The 20,456-nt window shown below is 49.4% G+C and overlaps 1 protein-coding gene and 1 long non-coding RNA gene across 2 annotated transcripts; one reads left to right on the top strand and one right to left on the bottom strand.

The window, feature by feature from the left end:
- The first annotated feature begins 15,003 nt into the window (after positions 1-15,003).
- LOC129735103 (uncharacterized) lies at positions 15,004-17,541 on the top strand. The gene is made up of 2 exons (XM_055700484.1): positions 15,004-16,507; positions 17,470-17,541. The coding sequence occupies exons 1-2, from the start codon at positions 15,688-15,690 to the stop codon at positions 17,475-17,477; spliced, it is 828 nt and encodes a 275-aa protein (XP_055556459.1). The 5' UTR covers positions 15,004-15,687; the 3' UTR covers positions 17,478-17,541.
- Positions 17,440-18,420, bottom strand: LOC129735130 (uncharacterized). Its single transcript, XR_008730584.1, has 2 exons — positions 17,779-18,420; positions 17,440-17,700 (listed from the first exon to the last, which is right to left on the bottom strand). It is a non-coding gene; the product is annotated as an uncharacterized LOC129735130 (long non-coding RNA).
- Between the last annotated feature and the right edge of the window lie 2,036 nt (positions 18,421-20,456).

Here is a 20,456-nt window from a genome sequence, read left to right as displayed (position 1 = left end):
CTCTCTGGGCATGTCTGCTTGATTTCCTGCTCCTCGGTATGGACAGTTCTGCTTGGAAAATGCTTTCCTGAATGACCAGCCGTACACAGCTCTGCTGTCCTTGAGTGCTGCTGCCCATGGGACTACCACTACAAGTCCCCTGAAGAGGCTAAAGTCTTCTCCCCCTATTTCATGAGCACTACAGCCAGGGCTGACACTGGTTTTCACACCCCTCAGCAGCACTGCCTGTTTGGCAAGGACCAGGTTCAGGTGAGCGTCACCTTTGCTGGCCTGACACCTGTGCAAAGAATTTGTCTCAAGAGACCCCCGACACCAGCTGGACAGGGTGTATCCTGCTGTGCTCCCCTTCCAGAAAGTGTCAGGGTCATGAAGTCCCCCATAAGAGCTGGGATCATGGACGTGCAGACTTCCTTGGCTTGCTTAGATAAGCCTTTCTCCACTGCCGTACCCTGAGTGCGGGTGCTGTGTCTCCCACCAGGATGGCACACTAACCGGCCTCTTGCTGACACTCTCCTGCAAGGGCTCACCCAACCTGCTGCACACCCCGTAGAGGAGATCCGCACGTGCCACAAGTGCCTGCAGACGGAGGGCATCCCCTCCTCAGCTTCCTGGCCTGTCCCTCGTGAAAAGCCCACACCTTCCCCTGCCGCACCACTGTGACCTGTCCCACCACCCCTCATGATTTATTTCATCAATAGCATGATTTTCTCCAGCCATATCCAGCACGATGACAGCATGTGGAAGTCCAGCTCCTGCCTGTGCCCCAGGCCCAAGCCATCGGTGCGCTTCTGGGCTGCAGCACCTCAGCCGTAGCGCTGGGGCCAAGCTCAGGCTTCTCTCGGGCAAAGCTGGTACCAAGCGCCCCCGACCCAGCGTGTGCCCGTGCTGTGCTGGAGACCAGAGACCCGCTGGAGTGGGTGGCGGTGGCAATCTAAGCGCACCAGCAGAGGAAGCCCTGCCCTCTGCAAGGCCAGAAAAGCTGTGCTGGGCTCTGCAGCCCTGGCAGAGGAAGGCTTGGCTAGCTGCAGTGCTGCTGAGGCCCCTGAAGGCCTGTGGGGGAGGGGAGGCTGACCTCCAGGGGGACATGGTGCTGCTGAAAATGTGCTTCAGTTTGGGTATGCTGTGATCCAGGAGCACTGTGAGAACCATGCACTGGTTCTTTGATGGTATCTTCACGGGGCTGAGCAAAGGATTGCTGGAATAAGTACCAGGGGAGTGTGGGAGTAGCCAGGTGATTGGAACCCCCACTGTGATGGGCTTCCTGCTCATGGACCAGCTGGATGAACTTGGGTCAGACCGTGACGCACTGCAGGGCTGGCATTCAGTTGCTGGTTGACAGAAACCAAAGCTACCGGAGATGCCACCTGGGCTTCCTCAGAGGAACCATATTCCTGACAATCAAGATTGGGATGCCCACGTTTTTATGTTGCAGAAGGAAGCCGAGCTACAGAAGATACCAGAAGCAGTTACAAATGCTGCAATACCTCTTGTATGGGCTTCAGGAAGACCAGGGCAATCCCAAGCAGGGGAACCAGTAATCATGCAGTGGAAGCCAAATGGCAGAGCAGCAAGTCAAAAGCTGTAGCCAGTTAAACTACAAGTCAGGAAAGGGTTGGAGCCATGAACAGATCACAGATTTTGGGTTACTAAGAGAATGCCAATCAGAACATAACACTCCAGTATTACCAGCCAGGAAGCCAAATTCAGAAGAATACAAACTGGTGCAAGATGCAAGAGCTATAAATCCAACTGTGCAAGATGTCCATGAGGCAGTAGCACACCCATATGCCCTCCTGACCACCCTGAAGGAGAATGAGGAATGGTTTACTGTATGAGATGTGAAGATGCGTTCTTCTGCCTTGTGCTGGCTGCTGCCAGTCACCAATCGGTTGGTTTCAAATGGGAAAGCCCTGAAACTGGTCGAGAAACCCAGCTCTGCAGGGCTGTATGACTGCAAGGCGTTAAGAATAGTCCTACAGTCTTTGGAAATCAATTCGCCAGGGAGTTGGAAAGCTGGCAAAAGAGGTATGAAACTGTCGCCTTGCTGCAATAGGTAGGTGACGTACTGCTAGCAACCAGTAGTAAAGAAGATTCTATAACAAGGACCTCCTAAACTTTGGGGGCTAGCAGGGTACAAAGTACCCTGGGAAAAGGCAGAGACCACCCCAGAAGAAGCAACCAATTGGGGATTTACAACCTGCCTGGGCCAGCAGAGTCTTGGAGCTGGAGGAAAAGGGCCATTTGTCAAATCCCAGAAGCCAAATGAAAACAAGAGCTCAGAGCATCCCTGGGAATGGCCGGGTGGTGTCACTTATGGATAATGAATTCGGGACTCATTGCCAAGCCTCCATATGAAGGTGTCGGAGGAAACGGAAACCTCCTTGTCTGGACTCAGGAGTGCAGAGATGCATTTACGGAATGGAAACGGACTGGAATGAGTGCTCCAGCTCTAGGCCTCCCAAATCTAGAAAACCCATTGGAACTCTTTGTGCATGAAAGGTGACACGTTGCCTTAGGAGTGTTGGCCCAGAGACTGGAACCATGGAGCAGAGCCGTGGGGAGCTTTTCCAAACAGCTGGACAGTGTCAGTAAAGGACGACCAACGTTTCCCTGCACGGTGGCAGCTACAGCATTACCGATGCAAGAGGCCCAGGAACTGACACCTGGGCAAAAATGACATGATCTCAGTGGAAAAGAAGAAGTAACTCATGATTGTTTAAAGACAATGGCAGAGGTATATTCTAGCTGAGTGGAATTAAAAGGCACGCCAACAGAAAATGGAGACTGGGACTTACTTGTAGGTGGTAGTAGTTTTGTGCTAAATGGGAGCCAAAGAGCAGGATATGTGGTGGTAACTGTCAGAGAGAGAAGAGAAGCCAAAGCCCTCTCATCTGACACGTGGGCCCAAGAGGCAGAACTCACAGCCTTACTAAGGGCACTGGCATTCTTATCAACAGACAAGGCTTTCTTAATGTATGGACATATTTGAAATTTGCCTTTGGAATAGTCCATGCCGATGGGGCGGTTGGAAAGAAAGAAAGAAAGAGGACTGTGAACCTCTCAAGGATCCCCCGTCAAATTATGGGCTAGACACCCAACAATCATTTCAGGTGACCAGCTGACCCAGGGTGCTGGCAATTATGCTTTGTAAAGTGCAGCACCTTGGAGATAGCGCGGTGCATCTAGGGCAGCAAGTGGCAGATCAAGCAAGGAAAGAAGCAGCTGAAAGTCAAATATTGCTGGTCCTGCCAGAGAAACGGCAGAAATTAGGACCTAAGAGCCCACAGGATCCACCAGAAAACAATCAGTTGGCTAATATGCTGAAGGCAACCCCAAATCACGGATGATGAGTGACTCCCTTGCATCAACTAACATTTACAGAGGGAATTATGTGTGAATTGGTTAAAAGGAAGCACCAAGAAACTCCCTGGGGAAGTGAGAGGATGTTAGAAGCCTTGAAAGGGCAAGGTCTAAATGTACCATGACTGGGAAAACAAAAAGCAGAGTGAAGAAGCCTGAGGTGTACCTGAAGAATAACCCTCACCTACCCCAAAAGACCTTTCCCAGGGCTGGCAAAGCCCAGGGGATTACTGGCAAATGGACTTTTTCCAAGTTATTGCAGCAAAATGGGTAACCGTACCTTTTAGTCATGGCAGATGCTTTTTCAGGCTGGCTGGAAGCTTTCCCTTGCCGCACCAATAAGAAGTATCATAAGTGTAAGTTCAGAGATAATACTGAGATTTGGGGTACCCATAGGACTTTCTTTGCGTGTTGGGATCCACACTTGGTAGTAGAAGCCCCTCAGCTTTTAGCTAAATAGAAGGGGTAAAATGGGATCTCCACACTCCATGGAGACCTCAATCAAGCGGGAAAGTAGAAAGAATGAAGCAAAGCCTGAAAGCACAGATGAGTAAAATCTGCCAAGAACCTCAGAGAGAGCAGTCAGATGCTTTTCCCTCAGCATTGCTACAGATACAGGATCCGGCGTAAACAGAAGGAGAGAGTTAGTCCTTTGGAAAGGATACATGGTAAACCTTGCCAGGTGACAGAAATGGGACTGAATCCCAAAATAATAGAAGGGAAACATGGCTTAAAAGAGCATGTTCAGTCTCTATGAAAGGTCCTGTCCTCTCTCCAGAGGTACGTCACTGTGAGCGCAGATCTGTCCCTGGACGTGCCTGTACATCACTACCAACCTGGAGATTGCGTGTATCTTAGAACGTGGTTGGATGATCAGTTGAAAGAGAAGTGAAAGGACCTTTCCAGATTTTGCTCAGCACCTACACTGCTGTCAGGCCTGAAGGAGTGACTCCATGGACGTGCCATAGCACGGTTTAAGCAGCCACATCACCAGAATGGACTGTCAAGCAACCAAAAAAACTTTATGTTTGAAACTACCTCCAGAACCATGAAGTTCTAGGTTCGGTATCTTGCATTGTTGCCAGACAGCATATAAGTGAATGACTGAAATGCGACCCCAGATAAGACTGGGCTGTCTACAGGGAAGCTGGAGTCTGCTACTTGTCTCTCCTTTGTAGATATATGTTGAAACATGTTTTAGAGATGTATAGAATTTGGCCTGTGATGTGGTATGCTAAATCCTCAACTTGGGTGGGATCAGGAGGAGTCATGGACATGGAATACTCATTTGAAAATGGTGGAAGGATCGATGAATGTTTTTAATTAGAGTGATTGTTGGGTAGGTACCCATTTCCCTGAATGTCCTCATGCAGGAATGCCTGTAGCTGGTATCCCCATCCCATGTGGGACTAGTGGGAGTAACTTGTGGCTAAGACCAAAATACACTCACTGGAACGAGACTGACCTCCAGACCTGGGCAATACTGAATCCACACTCAGTGTGAAGTGTGTTACTAAAATGAAGCCGAGACACACCAAAATGGAACTCTGGTCTTTGTGGGGCCCTACCCACATTGTGATTGCTCAAGGCATTTCACGAAGCTGTCAGAACTAACTAGCAGTAGGTACTGGAACGTTCCACTGGGCACTGGGTGGTGCTGGATATGTGCCCGTGTAGCACAAAAAGCGTTACCACCAAGATGGTCGGGTAGATGTACACGGGGAGGGATTTTTCCTGATATGACTGACTGAGACACTGGACAACAGTCGGTGGTGAACAACTTACCTGTGGAGATACAGGCGGAATCAACCACCCCTTACAGAGAGACCCACTGGGTTTCACTGTTTTGCTGGGTGGTTTATTCCTTGGCTTGGGGCTGCTGAATTGGGGAAGGCAGTGATAAAGAGATCCACAGGAGTGGAAGAGATGGCCAAGGACACTGCAAATGCCATAAAAGTTTTGCAGGAAGACCTTTCAGAAACAGTTCCTATAGCTGTGCAAAATAGAATAGCACTAGATATGAAGTTGGCATCTCAAGGTGGAGTCGCTACTATTGTTAATACCATTTGTGAGCATGTAGATGAATGTGGAAGAATTTCTACTGACTTCCAAGAGATTTGGAAATGACATAATGTTTTGCATGAGATCCAGAAGGTCAACACCTCATATGGATTTCTGACTTACATCTATGGATTAAGAAGTTAACTTCGACATACCTTCCTCCTCTTACTCTTTGATCATACCTGTCCCTCTCACCTACCTAGTTTCTGCTTTGAGCTTCATGGAGTTAAATTTTGACTGCCTTTCAGTAATCTCCCTAATATTCCCTATAGGCAACACTTCAGCAGTGGTGATGATAGACCTCATGTGGATCTGCTTGAACTTACCATAAATCAGATGAGAAGTCTAATTTATTATTTATTAGATAGTATTATTTTTCCCCTAGTTAAAAAAAAAAAACAACAAACCCAAACACGTTGTATTCCGATTTGCACCCAGGTCTCTAAGGGAAGCAGGTAGTAATTGCTGCAAAGACCCTGCAATGTTCATCTGCAGAGTTGGTTAGAGAAGTCTGATGTCAAGTGATGTAAGTGCCATGGGGCTGACGAAAGATATCACGGGGCTGGAGAGGTGAGGAGCAAGGCTGTCCACGCAGAGTTTAGCTCCAGGGACTGCTTTTCCCACCTGGCCACACCTCCTCAGGGGACACTCTGCATCAATAGCAATTGGACAAGTCTTCTGTATTCATCAAAGTGGTCATTGCCTGCCTTCTTCTTTCACTGTACTGCTGAAACTTATCTCATGAAGTGTAGGAGCCCTGACGACCAGATGGCCCTGATGGAAGAGACATGGCTTGTCAGGGCGTTCTCCCTTGTCCTGAGAGGAGTGGAGGATGCTCTGTGTGATGTCAGGGCAGCTCAGATACATGGAGCTCTGGTATTGGACAGGCAATGAGGTTGGGTGAGAGCTTGTGTGTGGAACAAAGGGGAGAGCAGCCAGGGTGGCACTGAGGGAGGAATTAGTTGTGGTTTGACCCAGTCCAGCACCCAAATGCCCAGCATCTGTTGCTCACTGACCCCTTCCATGCCCAGCTTGATGGAGGAGAGGATCAGAGGAAAACTCACAGGTCAGGAAAAACACAGTTCAACAGGAGAAGCAAAAGCTTTGTGTGCAAGGAGCAACATGAGCAATTCGCTCACTCCTTGCCATGGGCAGCAGGGGTTCAGCCATCCCCATAAGAGCTGCTCTTCAGCACATCTGTCAGTGACACGGGAAGACAAATGCCATGACCACGAATGTCCTCTTTTCATCCTCCTTTCCCTCAGCTGTTATTGATGAGCACAACGTCCTGGGATATGCAATATCCCTGTGGTCACTGGGGGTCAGCTGCCCCAGCTCCTTGCGTCCCCCCAGTCTCCTTGTAGCGCAGGCAGAGTGTGAGAAAGAGAAGCCTTGGTGATTACTCTGCAGCAGTGGCCAAAACACTGGTGCGTGGTCAGCGCTGCCTTAGGAAGAGACGCAAAGCACAGCACCAGAAGGGCTGCTGTGAAGAAAATGCACTCCATGCCAGCCCGAGCCAGGACAGAGTGACGGGTCATACAGTCAGGGTGAGGCATGAACAATGTCTGCTTGAAATGACCTGAGGAAACCTGTGGACCACAGAGCCTGTCTCTCCTGGGGGAATCCGTCTCCTTGGTGATCACTGCACAGGTAAGCAAGGATGCCAGGAGCCCAGGGGCTTGTGGGCGAGTTCCCCAGACCAACAGCCCACCCAGTCTGATGCCCACCTGCACCTGGCACTCCAAAAAGTAAGAAATCCTCAGTGATGTGAAGACCAGTGACAACCTTGTTGTAGTGACTGTGCAGTTGTGGTGTCCCTGATGCCCAGGCACGTGGGGAAGGAGAGCAGCAGAGCACAGCCCTGGGGCAGGAGGGAGGGAGAACCTGGCCTGCTGAGGGCACTGGCAGGTGGGATCCCATGGGGGCAGGGCCCTGAGAGCATCCCTAGGCCTTCCTGGCCCTGACCAGGCTCACCTGGGGCCTCCACCCACAGCTTTCTCCATGGCTCCAGGAGGCCACTTAAGCTAGGCAGGAGTTTCAACCCCAGTGTGATCTATGCTGTAGGTCTGCAGGCCTTCAGGCAATATTTTAGACACAGTGTTCCGTGTCCATAGACCTTGTTCATTTGGCCTTGCAGGCTCATTTTCCCTCTTGATACTAGATGGGATGTCCAAGGAAATGACACTATGACCTCGGGGCTCTCTGCTTCCTTACTTCCCATCCCTTCACCGGTTGTTAGGAGGAGGAGAAGGAAAAGCAAGTCAGGCTTCTGGGTGTCAGGGACTGAAAAGGAGGAACAAAATTGTTACATCCAGCTCCATTCATAGAGGTATTAAATCTTTCACAAGAACCAGAAAGCACTGAGATTTCTCTGCCTCCCCCCGCTTTTAGCAAAGAAGTTCACACTACCCAAGCAGAGCATTTGTTTCCATTCTGTTTACAGCTTCAGGCACCCCATGATGTGGAGGCTGGTCACTGCATTACCTCTGGCCAAAAATATTCTTATTTCCACATCTGACGATTGCCTATCACATTCCTGAAAGGCTCCATAGTTCCAAGACTGGACTCTTCTTCCTGACCACCTCCCCATTGGGACTGGCAGGTCACTAGGAGGCTCCCGGGGCCTTCCCTTGTGCAGGCTGATCAAGGGCCTTACCCTCAGTTTCCCCTCCCGGGAAAGTGTTCCAGCGCCTGAGCATCTCAGTGACTCTTCACTGAACTCACTCCCAGTCATACACGTCTTCCTTGCTGTAATGGGTTCTCTCTGGGGCCATTGAGAAACTTCTTCCCTCCTTCCCTCCCCAGTCAACACCAAAAATTAACACAGCAGTCTACTCGGGGTGTAATGAGTGATGAGGATGGGGACACAATCACTTCCCGCGCTCCCTTGGCAAGGCACCTCTTCAGACGCTCCAGGGCACTGCTGGCTGCCTCTGCTACCAGGTCACGGGCTGGGATTGTGTTTTGCCTTCTGTCCCCCAGCACCAGCAGGGCCTTTTCTGCACAGACACTGCCCAGCCAGGCAGGTCCCAGGCCCTGCAGCTGCAGGGTGTTAGTCCACCCGAGGGAGGTGCAGGCTCTGCCCTTGGTCCGTCCTGCATCTGTGCAGCTCCTGACAGGGCGGCCACCCCACCTGCCAGGGTTCCCCTCCATGGCATCCCTAGGGCACAGGGATGGTCCTCTCAGTTTGGTGCCACCGACAGACACTGTAAGAGTTGCCTCCACTGGGTCATCTATACAGCTCTTAAACTGTAAGCAGGAGAGTCCCCTGTGCTGCCCACAATGCCCCAGTATGTCCCAGTGGCCTCAAGGTGGGGTGTGAGCCCTTCCCCACTGCTCTCTCAGCCTGACCATCCCGCTGGTGTTTTACCCATCTCTTTCTGTTTGCACCCAGAGTGTCATGGCCTCACTTGGGCAGAAGAACACTGAGGGAGACCATGGGCAGAGTTTTGCTGCAGCCGAGGGAAATGACATCCACTTTGGAGCTCCTCACACACAACTGCAGGCTGTCAGGTTGGTGAGGCAGGATTTACCCTTGGAAAAATCCACCTGGACAGTTACCAGCTCAGGTGCCAGAAATGTCACCCAAGGGGACTCTAACTGGTGGCACACCCCTCACCATGGGGGTTTGTGCAGCCTGTGGTTCCCCGAGCTGCACTTATGGACTCCTTCCAAGACAGTTGCAACACTTACTTGTCCTCTCCCACAAGAGACGTCTGCCTATAAAAGGAGCTTTCAAAAGCGATACTTCAAGGAAATACTGATTTTATACCAGAATTTCACCATCATTATTACAGTTATACCACGCCCTTATTTTCTCTCATCTTTAACGTATTTGCACCTGAGCAGGAGGCAGTGACGACTTCTGAAGTTATCTTTTCAGCAGACTGTCTCAGCAAAGGCTCTTTCAGTTATTCACCACTTTTCTTCTCGCTTTATTCTTTGGACTTACAGGTACCTCTCACCTGTGCTGCTGTTTTTACTTCAGGAAGGAAAAGCTTGCATGTCTCCCCACAGCCGAACTGTCTCCTTACCAAGCTCTTCCCTTGTGTTTAGATCTATATTTCCGTATCTAGCACCTAAAAGATTTCTAATGAGAGTGTCCCTTGCAGAAAGGCACCTCATCAGAGACAGCTTGGACATGGCATCTGCTTGTGGAGGGTGTTGGCTTATTTATGACACTTGATCATTCTTCACATTGCCTGCAGATTTGAAAACAATTTTCTGTGCCTGTGTGCAGCCTGTCCTCTAAGGCAAACAGGTGGGGATGGTGCAAAGGAGCTGCAGCACCCACCTGCAGAAATGAGGGGAGAAGTCTGATGTAAGGAGAAGGGATGTGAGTCCCAGGGGACAATGAGAAAAAGGGTGGTCTTGGGGACATTCAGAGCAAGGTTGTCCATCCTGTGTCAGACCTCAAGGGACTGTGTTTCCTACCAGTCCAGACCTCCTCAGGAGATCCTCTGCATCATTATCACTTGGAGATTGCTGCTAGAACCTCCCCTCTAACATAAAAAGTAGCAAAATGTAACCTATGAAAAAAAATATAATTATTTTCAGGTGCACTTTGAAATCCTCTCTCTTATCTACATTAATGGAACAGATTCAATTAGCTGCACATGTTTGAAGACTTGAAGGAAATGACAAAAAGGCAAATACCTCATTAGGGCATTGGGGACTTCTTTCATGAACCTGAGCTACTGAGAGAAGCCTGAACCAACCACTGAAGGAATGCAAGTCAGAAGCAACACTGAAAATACCTTCAAACACTGATGGGTCCCGCTGAGGGCCATTGTTGACAAAGCGTCCCCATGGACTCGTTAGAGTAGCTAATTAGAGGCCAGTCCTGCAGGTAGGCAAAGGTACTGTGTCGGTGGCTGTAATGCTGCAAAACACATTTGGATATTTTTTTTTTGTGAAGCAGAAAGGCCAAGCCCTGACCCCCAGGCTCTTGGAGGGCAGAACATAAGACCCTCCAAATCAAGTTTCACGTCACAGGCCTTGGTGGCAGAGGCAGCTGCCATTGCCAGGGGGACAGAGGCCTCAGCCCCCTGTGGGGCCATTCAGCCTTGCTGCAGCCCTGGGCCATCTCCACGGCAAGTTGCCCTACACTGTCCATGTGGCACCTCTTTCCACTCTGGGGGTTGGACTCTTCCTTGCTTTCCTACCCAGCCCTCACAACCGCATTTCTCTGCCTTTTCTGAAGTTTCTCCCCTCATCCCTGCTTCTTCCTTGAAACTCAAAGCCATGGGATGATCCAGGCTCCCTCTGGGTGAACTCTGGCATCAGAGGGCAACCCTCCGAGGGACATTTCTTTTTCCTCACATCCAATCTTACCCTTCCAAGCAGCACTGTGTGGAGGTTTTGTCTTCCTGCCGCTATCAGGAATCACTTCCTTATCTCTGACATCTCTGACAGCCCCCTTCAAGCAGGTGCATGCTACTACTGTAGTGCCTGAGGATCCATTTTGTCGGTGTCAAGAAGCCCAGCACCTTCGGTCTCTCTCCACAGACTCCAAACTCCATCCAGGCAGGTATCCTCCACAGCCTCTCCAGTTTTTCCCCATTCCTCCAGAATGGGAAACCTCAAAGCCCAGGCACAGATAATCCTGATGTGGCCACAACAGTGCTGTGTCAAGGGGGATGATGCTGAGTCAAGGGGGATGACCAGTCCCTCTTCTGAGTGGCCACCTATGGTGAAAACCTCCAAAGAATCACCAAAGGAGGAGAGACAATGGCCAGGGAGGAAAGGGAAAGGAGGGGTGGGCTGCTTGCGTGGGAGGATACAAGGGTAGTCACGGAGAAGCAGTTGTGCGTGAGAAAGGAGGGAAAAAGGTAGGAAAGGGTGAAGAACAGGAATCAATAGGAACCAGCCAAGCAGCCCTGCATCTGAGCAGCAAAGCTTGGAGTGGGAAAGGAACGTCACAGGTCATCTGACCAACTTTCTGTTAGGCTTCAACAGCCGCTGGAAACCTGAGTGATTTCCCTGCCATCATGAAGGCAAGATCCATGGTGGATGGAGATCCAGAATCATTCATGCCGGAAGGGACCTCAGGAGGTGTCCAGGCCTACATGCTGCTCAGAGAACGATCAGTTATGGGGTTGAAGCAAGTAGCTCAGTCTTTCCTTCAAGTGGAGCTTGACAAGCTCCAAGGGTGGACATGGCACAAGCTCTGTGGGACATCTACTCCAGTGCTTGACCGTCTTTATGGGGAGAAAGATTGTCCTCCCTTGCTTCAGCTGATTCCCATTGGCCCCCACACTCCCATCATGCACAACAGGCAAGAACCTGGTTGCCTTTTCTTGCTGATATGGCCCAAGAAGATATGGGAAGGCTGTTATTAGGTGTCCCCAAACCTCCTCTTCTCCTGGCTTTGCACCTTTCAAATAAGGCCCATGGCATCCTGGGCTGTGTAATAAGTAACTAAGGGTAATTTGCTAATCAAAGGGGTTTTTAACAAAAGGATTGATCTTGCTGCAACAGATTTGAGAATGTTTTGTCTGGCAAAAAAAGAGTTAACTGTTAACTATGAGTTTGGAGATGTACCTTCTCAAGGCTAATGTTAAACCATAATCTCATGTTACTATGACAATGCAGGACAAGGCCTCAAGGACAAGAGTCCAAGTACTGATAGCCTGATGAACAGAGACTTGTTAGAACTTGTAGGGCACAAGCCCTGGGAGCAAAGGAACAAGCTAACTGCAGACCCCTGAGCCGTCACAGTTGAGGAGGCAACCAGACGGACAGAGAAACAAGTAGCCAGATAAGGGAACGGATGGCGCCGATATGTAACTTTGTTAATCAAGAAAGCCGTGTAGAAAGAAACCCCCTAATTTTGGAATAGAAACTGTTGCTATATCAAGGTAAACTAATAAGTTCCTATTGTTCTAACAGTGTGCCTTAAATATCAACCAATCAGTGTTTTTTACGCTTAAGATTTAACCAATCAGTGTGTAATATGTAGAAGGTAGAAACGTATATAATTGTAAGAAAATCACTAATAAATGGGCAACTTGCTTGCATCAAGCTGCATCCCGTCTCTTCATTTGCTGCATGACAACCTTTGTCTTCATCTAGACTTTAGTGTACAAACAGTTTAGTTTTGTAATATACAGTTTCTTGCTACGGGACTGAGAGCATAACTGTTTGCTTACACCAGCCTTGAAGTTGAGAATAAAAGGGCTGTGTTACTTGTTGGAATTTGTGAGCCTGGATGGAACTGCTACTGCCTGGCCGCCCAGCGCTGTTTTTGCTTTCTGCCTTAATAAATACTTAGTGAATTTATTTCAGACTCTAGTTATTTCAATTTCAACTATAACAAATTTGGTGCCGTGACTCGGATAGACAGCCGACTCGGACTTCAACTCTGGGAGGGCACCCCATCTTCGGATGGTCCCGGAGGAGATTCTGATTTAGCTCACCTGGATTTTCCGAACTGAGAGAGGAAAGCAAAAAGAAAAGAGAAAGAAGATACTGCAGTTCTCTGTGAGTTCCCTGTAATTTTTTTGCACAAACAGCCAGACGAAGACTCGGGAGTGAGTGAGTATATTGCGGTTCCGTTCAGTTGGGGATTGGGTACCTGGAGTGCGAGTGACTGAGACGTCCACCGGATTTAGTAGTCCACCAGGCGAAGTGAGTGTGGACCTCCTTGTAGTGCGGTTCCCATTGTCCACGAGGGCGTGGGCCACGAACGGAGGGAAGCGAGTGAATTTTGTGAAAGGAGGCACTCTCGGAAGATGGGCCAGAGTAAGGCTTCTGGTTCCGTGCAGGAGTTATGGGGTAGGGGTGGGCTCCCTGATATACTCCCAGATAGCCTATTATGCCTAATGATTCAAAATTGGGATGCCTCCCTTTCTCAAAAGGGGAAGTCCAGGGAAAAAATGATCCATTATTGTATGGAAGTATGGGGAGGAAAACAAATAAGAAAGGATTTATATTGGCCTATTTTTGGATCCCTTGAGGATTGGATATGTCAACAACTGATTATATGTGTTAACGATAAACAGCCATTTAATAAGGAGGGGAGTGAATATGCCTTTTTATAGATCCTGGGTACAGCCCAGACCGCTAATTTGTTCCCATTAAAAGAAAAGAAAAAGGATAGGAAGAAAAGGCAGGAGGAAGACGAACTTCCAGTATCTCCCCCACCCTATATTCCCCCTCCTCCGTCACCACAGGGTCCTGATCCTCCTCCCACCTGAGGAAGAGGCCCTTCCTAATTGAATAATGACTCGAAGTCAAACTAGAGAAAGGAGGGAGGAAAATCTATTACATCCATTAAGGGAGACTGCTATGGGGGGACCACAACCCGCAGTCAGATTTGTATCTGTACCCCTCAACTCTGGGGATATGAGAGAATTTAAGAAAGAAATGGGGTGCTTGTTAGAAGACCCATTAGGGGTAGCAGAACATTTTGATCAATTCCTCGGCCCTAATATTTATACTTGGGATGAGATGGAGGCTATTTTAAAGATCTTGTTTACAAATGAAGAACGAGGGATGATCAGAACGGCAGGCATGAGACATTGGGATCAGACACATCAACATGGCCCAGCCGAAGATTTAAAATGGCACTTACAGTGGCTCAATTGGGACAATCAGGATCCTGCACATAGAAATAACATGGTTGATCTCGGGGATGTGATAATTCAGGTAATTAGGGACTCTGTACCCAGAGGACAAAATATTAATAAAGCCTTCAATGAACAACAGAAAAAAGATGAAACCCCCACCGAATGGCTAGAAAGACTGAGAAGGAGTTTCCAGCTATATTCTGGAATAGACTTTGATAGTCAAGTGGGTCAAGCCCTGCTGAAAACTCAGTTTGTAGCTAAATCTTGGACTGATATAAGGAAAAAATTAGAGAAAATAGAAGATTGGCAGGAAAAAGGGTTAGATGTATTATTGCGACAAGCCCAAAAAGTGTATGTGAGAAGGGAAGAAGAGAGTCAGAAGAGACAGGCTAAAACCTTGATGGCAGCTTTCAGAGAAGGACAAAATCTGGACAGGAGAGGAGAAAGGTCCCAGAAGAGCCCAGAAAATCCCAAAAGAAAGGGATTTGGCTCACAAGATGTAGAGTGTTTCTATTGCCACAAGAGGGGGCATTTGCAAAGGAATTGTCGAAAAACGAGCATGGATGAAAAAAGCCTTTAAAGAAGATTAGGGGGGTCAGGGGCTCTCTTTGCTGGGGACCTGTTGCTAGGTAGGGCCTGGCGACCGGAAGATCTCGCGCTGTACGGAAACACAGGGCCCCCCTCCAGGTAGCCAACAGCTTTAGTTTATGATGTAAGCAGACGGAAGTGACATTGTAAACCTAGGCTATATAGTGTATCGTCGTTCAGCAATAAAGGCCATTTTAAATAATAAAGGTCCACCACATTGGTGTCTGTGAGCTGATGGACCGCGCGGCCAGGGGTCGGCCGCCGTGCCGTTCCTGACCCAGGTCACCGTGCGCCTGTGAAGGCAACAAGTGGTGCCGAAACCCGGGATCAATCACCTGGAGTCGGGTGAACGGCGGCCAGAGCTGCAGGACCAGCCTGGCGGGGAGGACGCTCCCGGACCAACCAAGAGGATGGAAGCTCTTGCGAAGGTCAGATTACAGCTGCATAAGCAGTGGGGTATTGACTGTAAGCCCAAAGATTTTACTCTCGCAGTTGCGAGACTTTTGGAGCTCGGGGTCATTGACCAGCCGGTGGATATACTCCACCCAGATGTGTGGGACAAATGTTCCCGCGCTTTATGCGATGAAACGATGTCTACTGGTAGTGGGAAAAATCTGAAAGCATGGGGTAAAGTCGTCCAGGCTCTCAAAAAAGCTAGACACGAGCAGGAGACCTGGAAGGCTGCCAGGGATTGTCTGTTAACCACCCCGCGGGTGGGAATTGGGGCGGCTACGCAAACCTCACGCCCCCCGGCTGAGGAGGGTTCCGGCGACCCTCAAAGCCGACAGAGATGTGACACGCCCACTCAGCGTCCGAAAGACTCTAACATTTTCAGCTTGCCCACAGAATCCTCGGCAAACAACTTTTGAGGCAAACTGGCTGCAGAGGCCAGGGGTGCTGAGGCGAAAGCCGAGGCCGAAAATACACAGACTGAACCACCACCCTATGCGCCCCAAGATGGCGCCGAGCAGCAAGAAGAAGGGCGGGGCGAGACCGCCCCCGGTGGGAGCAGGGGGGAGTGCTAGAGTTAACAGGCGCACACAGAGGGGACGGGGAGGGGAATGGGAAGGAAAAGAGTGATTGGCATGACCAAAAAAGGGAAAAGATCATGAGCAAGGGGCAGAAAGCCAATCAGAATGACCCTCCCAAAAACTGTCCTTACAAGGCAGGCGCCTCCCCAAGCGGAAGGCGGGGCGGGCAAAAAGGGAAAGACCCGCCCGATTACACAAGAAAAGGGAGGGGGCGAAGCCCGACCACATACCACCAACACCCGGAAGTGAGCAGTCAGTCGGACTCTGACTCCAACTCAGACTCTGCATGGGAGACTTGGCTTGCAAATACAAAGACCAAAATATCACCACTCACGGAAAAAGATAGACATAAGGGGAAAGAAATTCCTCTCACTGACTGGAGAAAAATTCAAATTGCGTGTGCCGATTGGGGCCCACCAGACACACTAGCATTCTCGGTCCGAGTGACGGACGGGGGACAGAGGGTCCATTCGCCCTTAAACCCTAAGGATATACAAGCGATTGTTAAAGCAATTGCGGACAAAGGACTCAATTCTGCCATGGTCTCCACCCTCATAGATGGGGTTTTTGGGGGGGATGATTTGCTCCCGTTCAATATAAAACAGACTTGTAGGTTGATTTTTGATGGGGCAGGGATGATTGTGTTTAAACAAGAATGGGAGGAGAACTGTGCGAGGCAGTTAGCTCGACTAACGGGAGCGGATCATCCGCTACACGGCTCCAGTCTACAGCGGTTGATGGGTACAGACCCAACAATGATTACCCCCCAAGCACAAGCCCAGGGCCTGCGGGCCCATGAAGTTATGGCAACCACTCGTGCAGCTAGAGAGGCTATTCGCATGACCTCTAGAGTTATTGCCAAGCCATCACCATGGTCCACAATAAAACAAAAAGAAAGTGAGAGTTTTACACAGTTTGTAGATCGCCTCCAAGCAGCAGTCGATTCCTCGGCCCTGCCCCCGGAGGCAAAAGGCCCACTTGTCGCAGACTGTTTACGGCAACAGTCTAATCTAAAAAACAAAGAAATCCTGCGATCACTGCCACCTGGGTCAAGTCTCGCGGACATGATCAAACATGTCATGAGCAAGGAACACCTGGCCCCAATCCAAGTGGCTGTTCGTGCACTGGCTAGCATGATGACATGCCTCAAATGTGGCCAACCAGGCCATGCAATGATCAATTGCCCCCAATCGGGAGACCCGCCAACGACACTCCCCCCGCAAAACCGATCTAAAGGACTGTGTTGGGCCTGTGGAAAGAAAGGGCATTTCGCGAAGGAATGCAGACTTAAAAAGCAGGGAAACGGGAAGGGGAGGGGGCCCCCGGGCCGCACACAGCCCTCTCCCACTTGGGATGTCAGGCGGCCCCATTACACCAACCCCAGACAGGGGGGGTCACTCCCGAACCCGTTGCCCCTGCAGGAAGCGACCAACTTTATGGCCCAGCCAACGACCCCACAAACCTGGCCTCCATCCCAGGGACAGCAGGGACCGCCCTGTGGGGACGGGACCCCTGGGTGGCCCTGGCAGTAAGGTGCGACAACCCGCCAGTGGTGTGGGGGATTTGTTCCCTCCATAATTCCCTAAATGGTATCACCATCAGTATCCCCTTTTTGATTGATACCGGAGCAGATGTTACAGTCATTCCTGAAACGAGCTGGCCCCCACATTGGAAATTATTACTAAGTTGCCCATGTTCCCGTCCGAACTTGGAAAGACGAATATTGACTTGTTTTCCTGGCTTCTCGGAAGCTCCTGGGTAAAACGAATCCTATTTTATTTGTTATGTAGATTAGCCACCTTATTGTTTTTGCCATGTGCTGTTCCATGTTTTACCTGATGGCGTTAAACAAATGCGAGTAGTATGACAAAATGTACACACAAAATAACATTTTAATAGCCAACAAGAATTTGGAAACAATTGATCCTTAACAATTCAGATAACAATGTAGGCCAAGTAAGAATAAAAATAGAATAGCAGCAAAAACAACCGCCAGGAACGCATAGATGAGGATATGGTAACGCCTTTTATACTTTTCCACCTCCGCCATAAGTTCTTGACGTGAAACAACAGAAAAACGCACCCTCTGCCTAAACAGCAACAAGAAGAAAAAGTTTTGATCTTCTTTCTAATGAACCATATAGGTTAAACATTTTGAGAATGCTCACCTTGCAGAATGTTCAGAGGGGGAAATGTACACTCTGGACCCTTCTTCCCTTGCAGGTGACGTGGTGGTCTGGTGGTAAGAAAACATTACACTGGAAACAGGGACCTGTCATTTGGTCATAGTGCCATAAATGTTACCATTGGCAGACTTACCGGAGTAGTAAGCTCGGGAAATGGGTTTGGGACTTCATCTGGGCACGCAGTAACCATTGTTTATCACACGAATGATCCACGTATACCTTTGAACATGCGCATGCGCGATTTTAAAGCCCCACAGAATGTGTTGGAAAAATCTGGAAAGACCGCGCATGCGAAATCCCTATAGTCTAGCCATGATAATGATGCATGTAAAAAAAAAAAAAAAAAAAAAAAAAAAAGGAAACACCCATGGGAACAAAAAGCTCTGACGACAGAGGCAATAAACTCTCTCGACTTTATCGAACAACAGGTGTCATCAAACACGCTCGCCAGGTGGAACCCAGCTATACCACTCGATCTGTATGTGCATTTCACGGAAGGGAGGGGAGTAGGAGTGCTGGCCCAAGGCCCTCCTGAAAAAGCTCAGCCAATACAATGGATAGTCCTGGGGAAAACGTCAAGTGCTTTCTCTCCGGGAGTCGAGTGCCTCGGTAACCTCATCATGAAAGGCAGAAAACTCACCCTAAGGCATCATCTGGGCATTGAGCCAGCCAGAATATACCTACCCTTTCGCAAACAGCTCTCAGCACAATCAGTGGCAATGTTAGAATATCTAGCTATAGCCCTCACCGGATTTGGGGGGGAAGTCCGGTATGCCACAAAGCCCTCCTGGACTCAAATGCTAGCTATTGTCGACGTCGACCTCCCGCGGAAAATCATGGACCGGCCCCAACAGGGACCAACGGTCTTCACAGACGCATCCTCAGCGACCTCAACTGCGGCAGCAGTATGGCAGTCAGGAGGAGAATGGCACTGTGTCAAAATGACCGATCGTGCAATTTCCGTTCAACAGCTGGAAGCAGCAGCTGTAGTGCTAGCATGCGGTCTGTTCCCAACAGAACATCTCAACATAGTAACTGATTCAATGTTTGTGGCCAAGCTTTGCTTAGCCATGTCGGGGCCTGGCGTGTCAACATCCACAATAGCTCTGATGCTGGAAGAAGCACTTTTTTCACGGAAGGGCACTATATCGGTTATCCATGTCAACAGCCATAACCCAATCAAAGGGTTCTTCCAAATCGGCAACGACAAAGCAGATGCCGCTGCAAAAGGGCTGTGAACACTGAGAGATGCCCGCCAATTACATGATTCTCTTCACATTGGAGCTAAAGAGTTAGCAAAGAGATGTGGGATCTCAGCCACTGACGCGAAACATATAGTAGCTACATGTCCCCACTGCCAAAAAGCACCATTGTGGTCTAGCGGAGTTAACCCCAGAGGTCTTAAAGCCTCCGAGGTGTGGCAGACAGATTTTATGCTCTGCCAATTGCTAAAACCTCGAGCATGGCTAGCAGTAACCGTAGACACATATAGCCGGGTGATCGTAGCGACACAACACCTTAAAACTGACGCTAAGGCAACCATCCAACATTGGCTAACAGCCATGGCGTGGCTTGGCATCCCTAATCAGATCAAAATGGACAACGGTCCAAATTTTGTGTCTAAATCAGTCCAGGCATTCGCCCTGAAATGGGGTATTGCTCTGATACACGGCATCCCATATAATAGTACAGGACAAGCCATAGTCGAACGAGCAAATCAAACTCTGAAATCTAAATCAGAGGTATTAGCAAAAACAGAAGGTTTTACCAACGTCATTCCCTCAGGGGACCAGGCACGCTTATTAGCGACAGCCCTATTAGCTTTAAACCAGTTCCCCAGGGGAGATGAAGTGAATAGCCCTGCCCAGAAGCACTGGGCCACTCGAGCGCTAGAAGAAGGTCCGTACGTTATGATCAGAAATGAGCTAGGAGAGTGGGAACAAGGGTGGAAATTAGTTCTGACAGGGCGAGGGTATGCTGCGGTCAGAAAAGATAACAGAATCAAATGGTGTCCACTTAAGTCTATCAAGCCAGACCTTCAGAATAAAACTAATGAAAACTGTGAATTTTTGTCTGCAGGACCGGATCATCGGACACCCCCGTAACCCGTATACCCTGGTGACAAGAGAAGATGACGAGTCGGCAAGCGGCCTGTCCGCATCTGAGGGCTCTGCACTGGCGGAGTCCAGACAACGGCAAAACAGCTCCCGCAAGGCGGGGCTGCGATGTTTTTGTGTGATCTCAATTTTGGTGTTCATAATGCCGTCCAGCGGCTTGTATGAACATCAACTGTGGGAATAGGTACTGGCGAGATGGGAGGACCAGAAGATACTGCAAAGGATTGTTACCCCGGGATCCCCTAGTTTCCAAGTATATCTCTGTGACCTCATCCTCTCAACTCCCTGTTCGAACGCTATAATGTATTATATGTGTCCCAGCTCTAACCCCTGCAAATCTTACTGTAATGTCCCTTATCAGTATTACTGTTCTCTCTGGGGCTGTGAAACCATCGCGTCTGGCTGGAAGGTAGCAAAACCAGACCCGTTTCTTAAGACCGGTTGGAGACCAACAGGCTGTACCCCTAAGAGACCTAGTGGGATGGGAAGGACGGTATGCCGGGAGAAATGTGACTGCCAATATATTTTCTTAAACGTAACCAA

The sequence above is a fragment of the Falco cherrug genome, unplaced genomic scaffold, assembly GCF_023634085.1.
Source record: "Falco cherrug isolate bFalChe1 unplaced genomic scaffold, bFalChe1.pri scaffold_35, whole genome shotgun sequence".
NCBI lineage: Eukaryota > Metazoa > Chordata > Aves > Falconiformes > Falconidae > Falco > Falco cherrug.
This window is presented reverse-complemented; position numbering and strand designations above follow the sequence as displayed.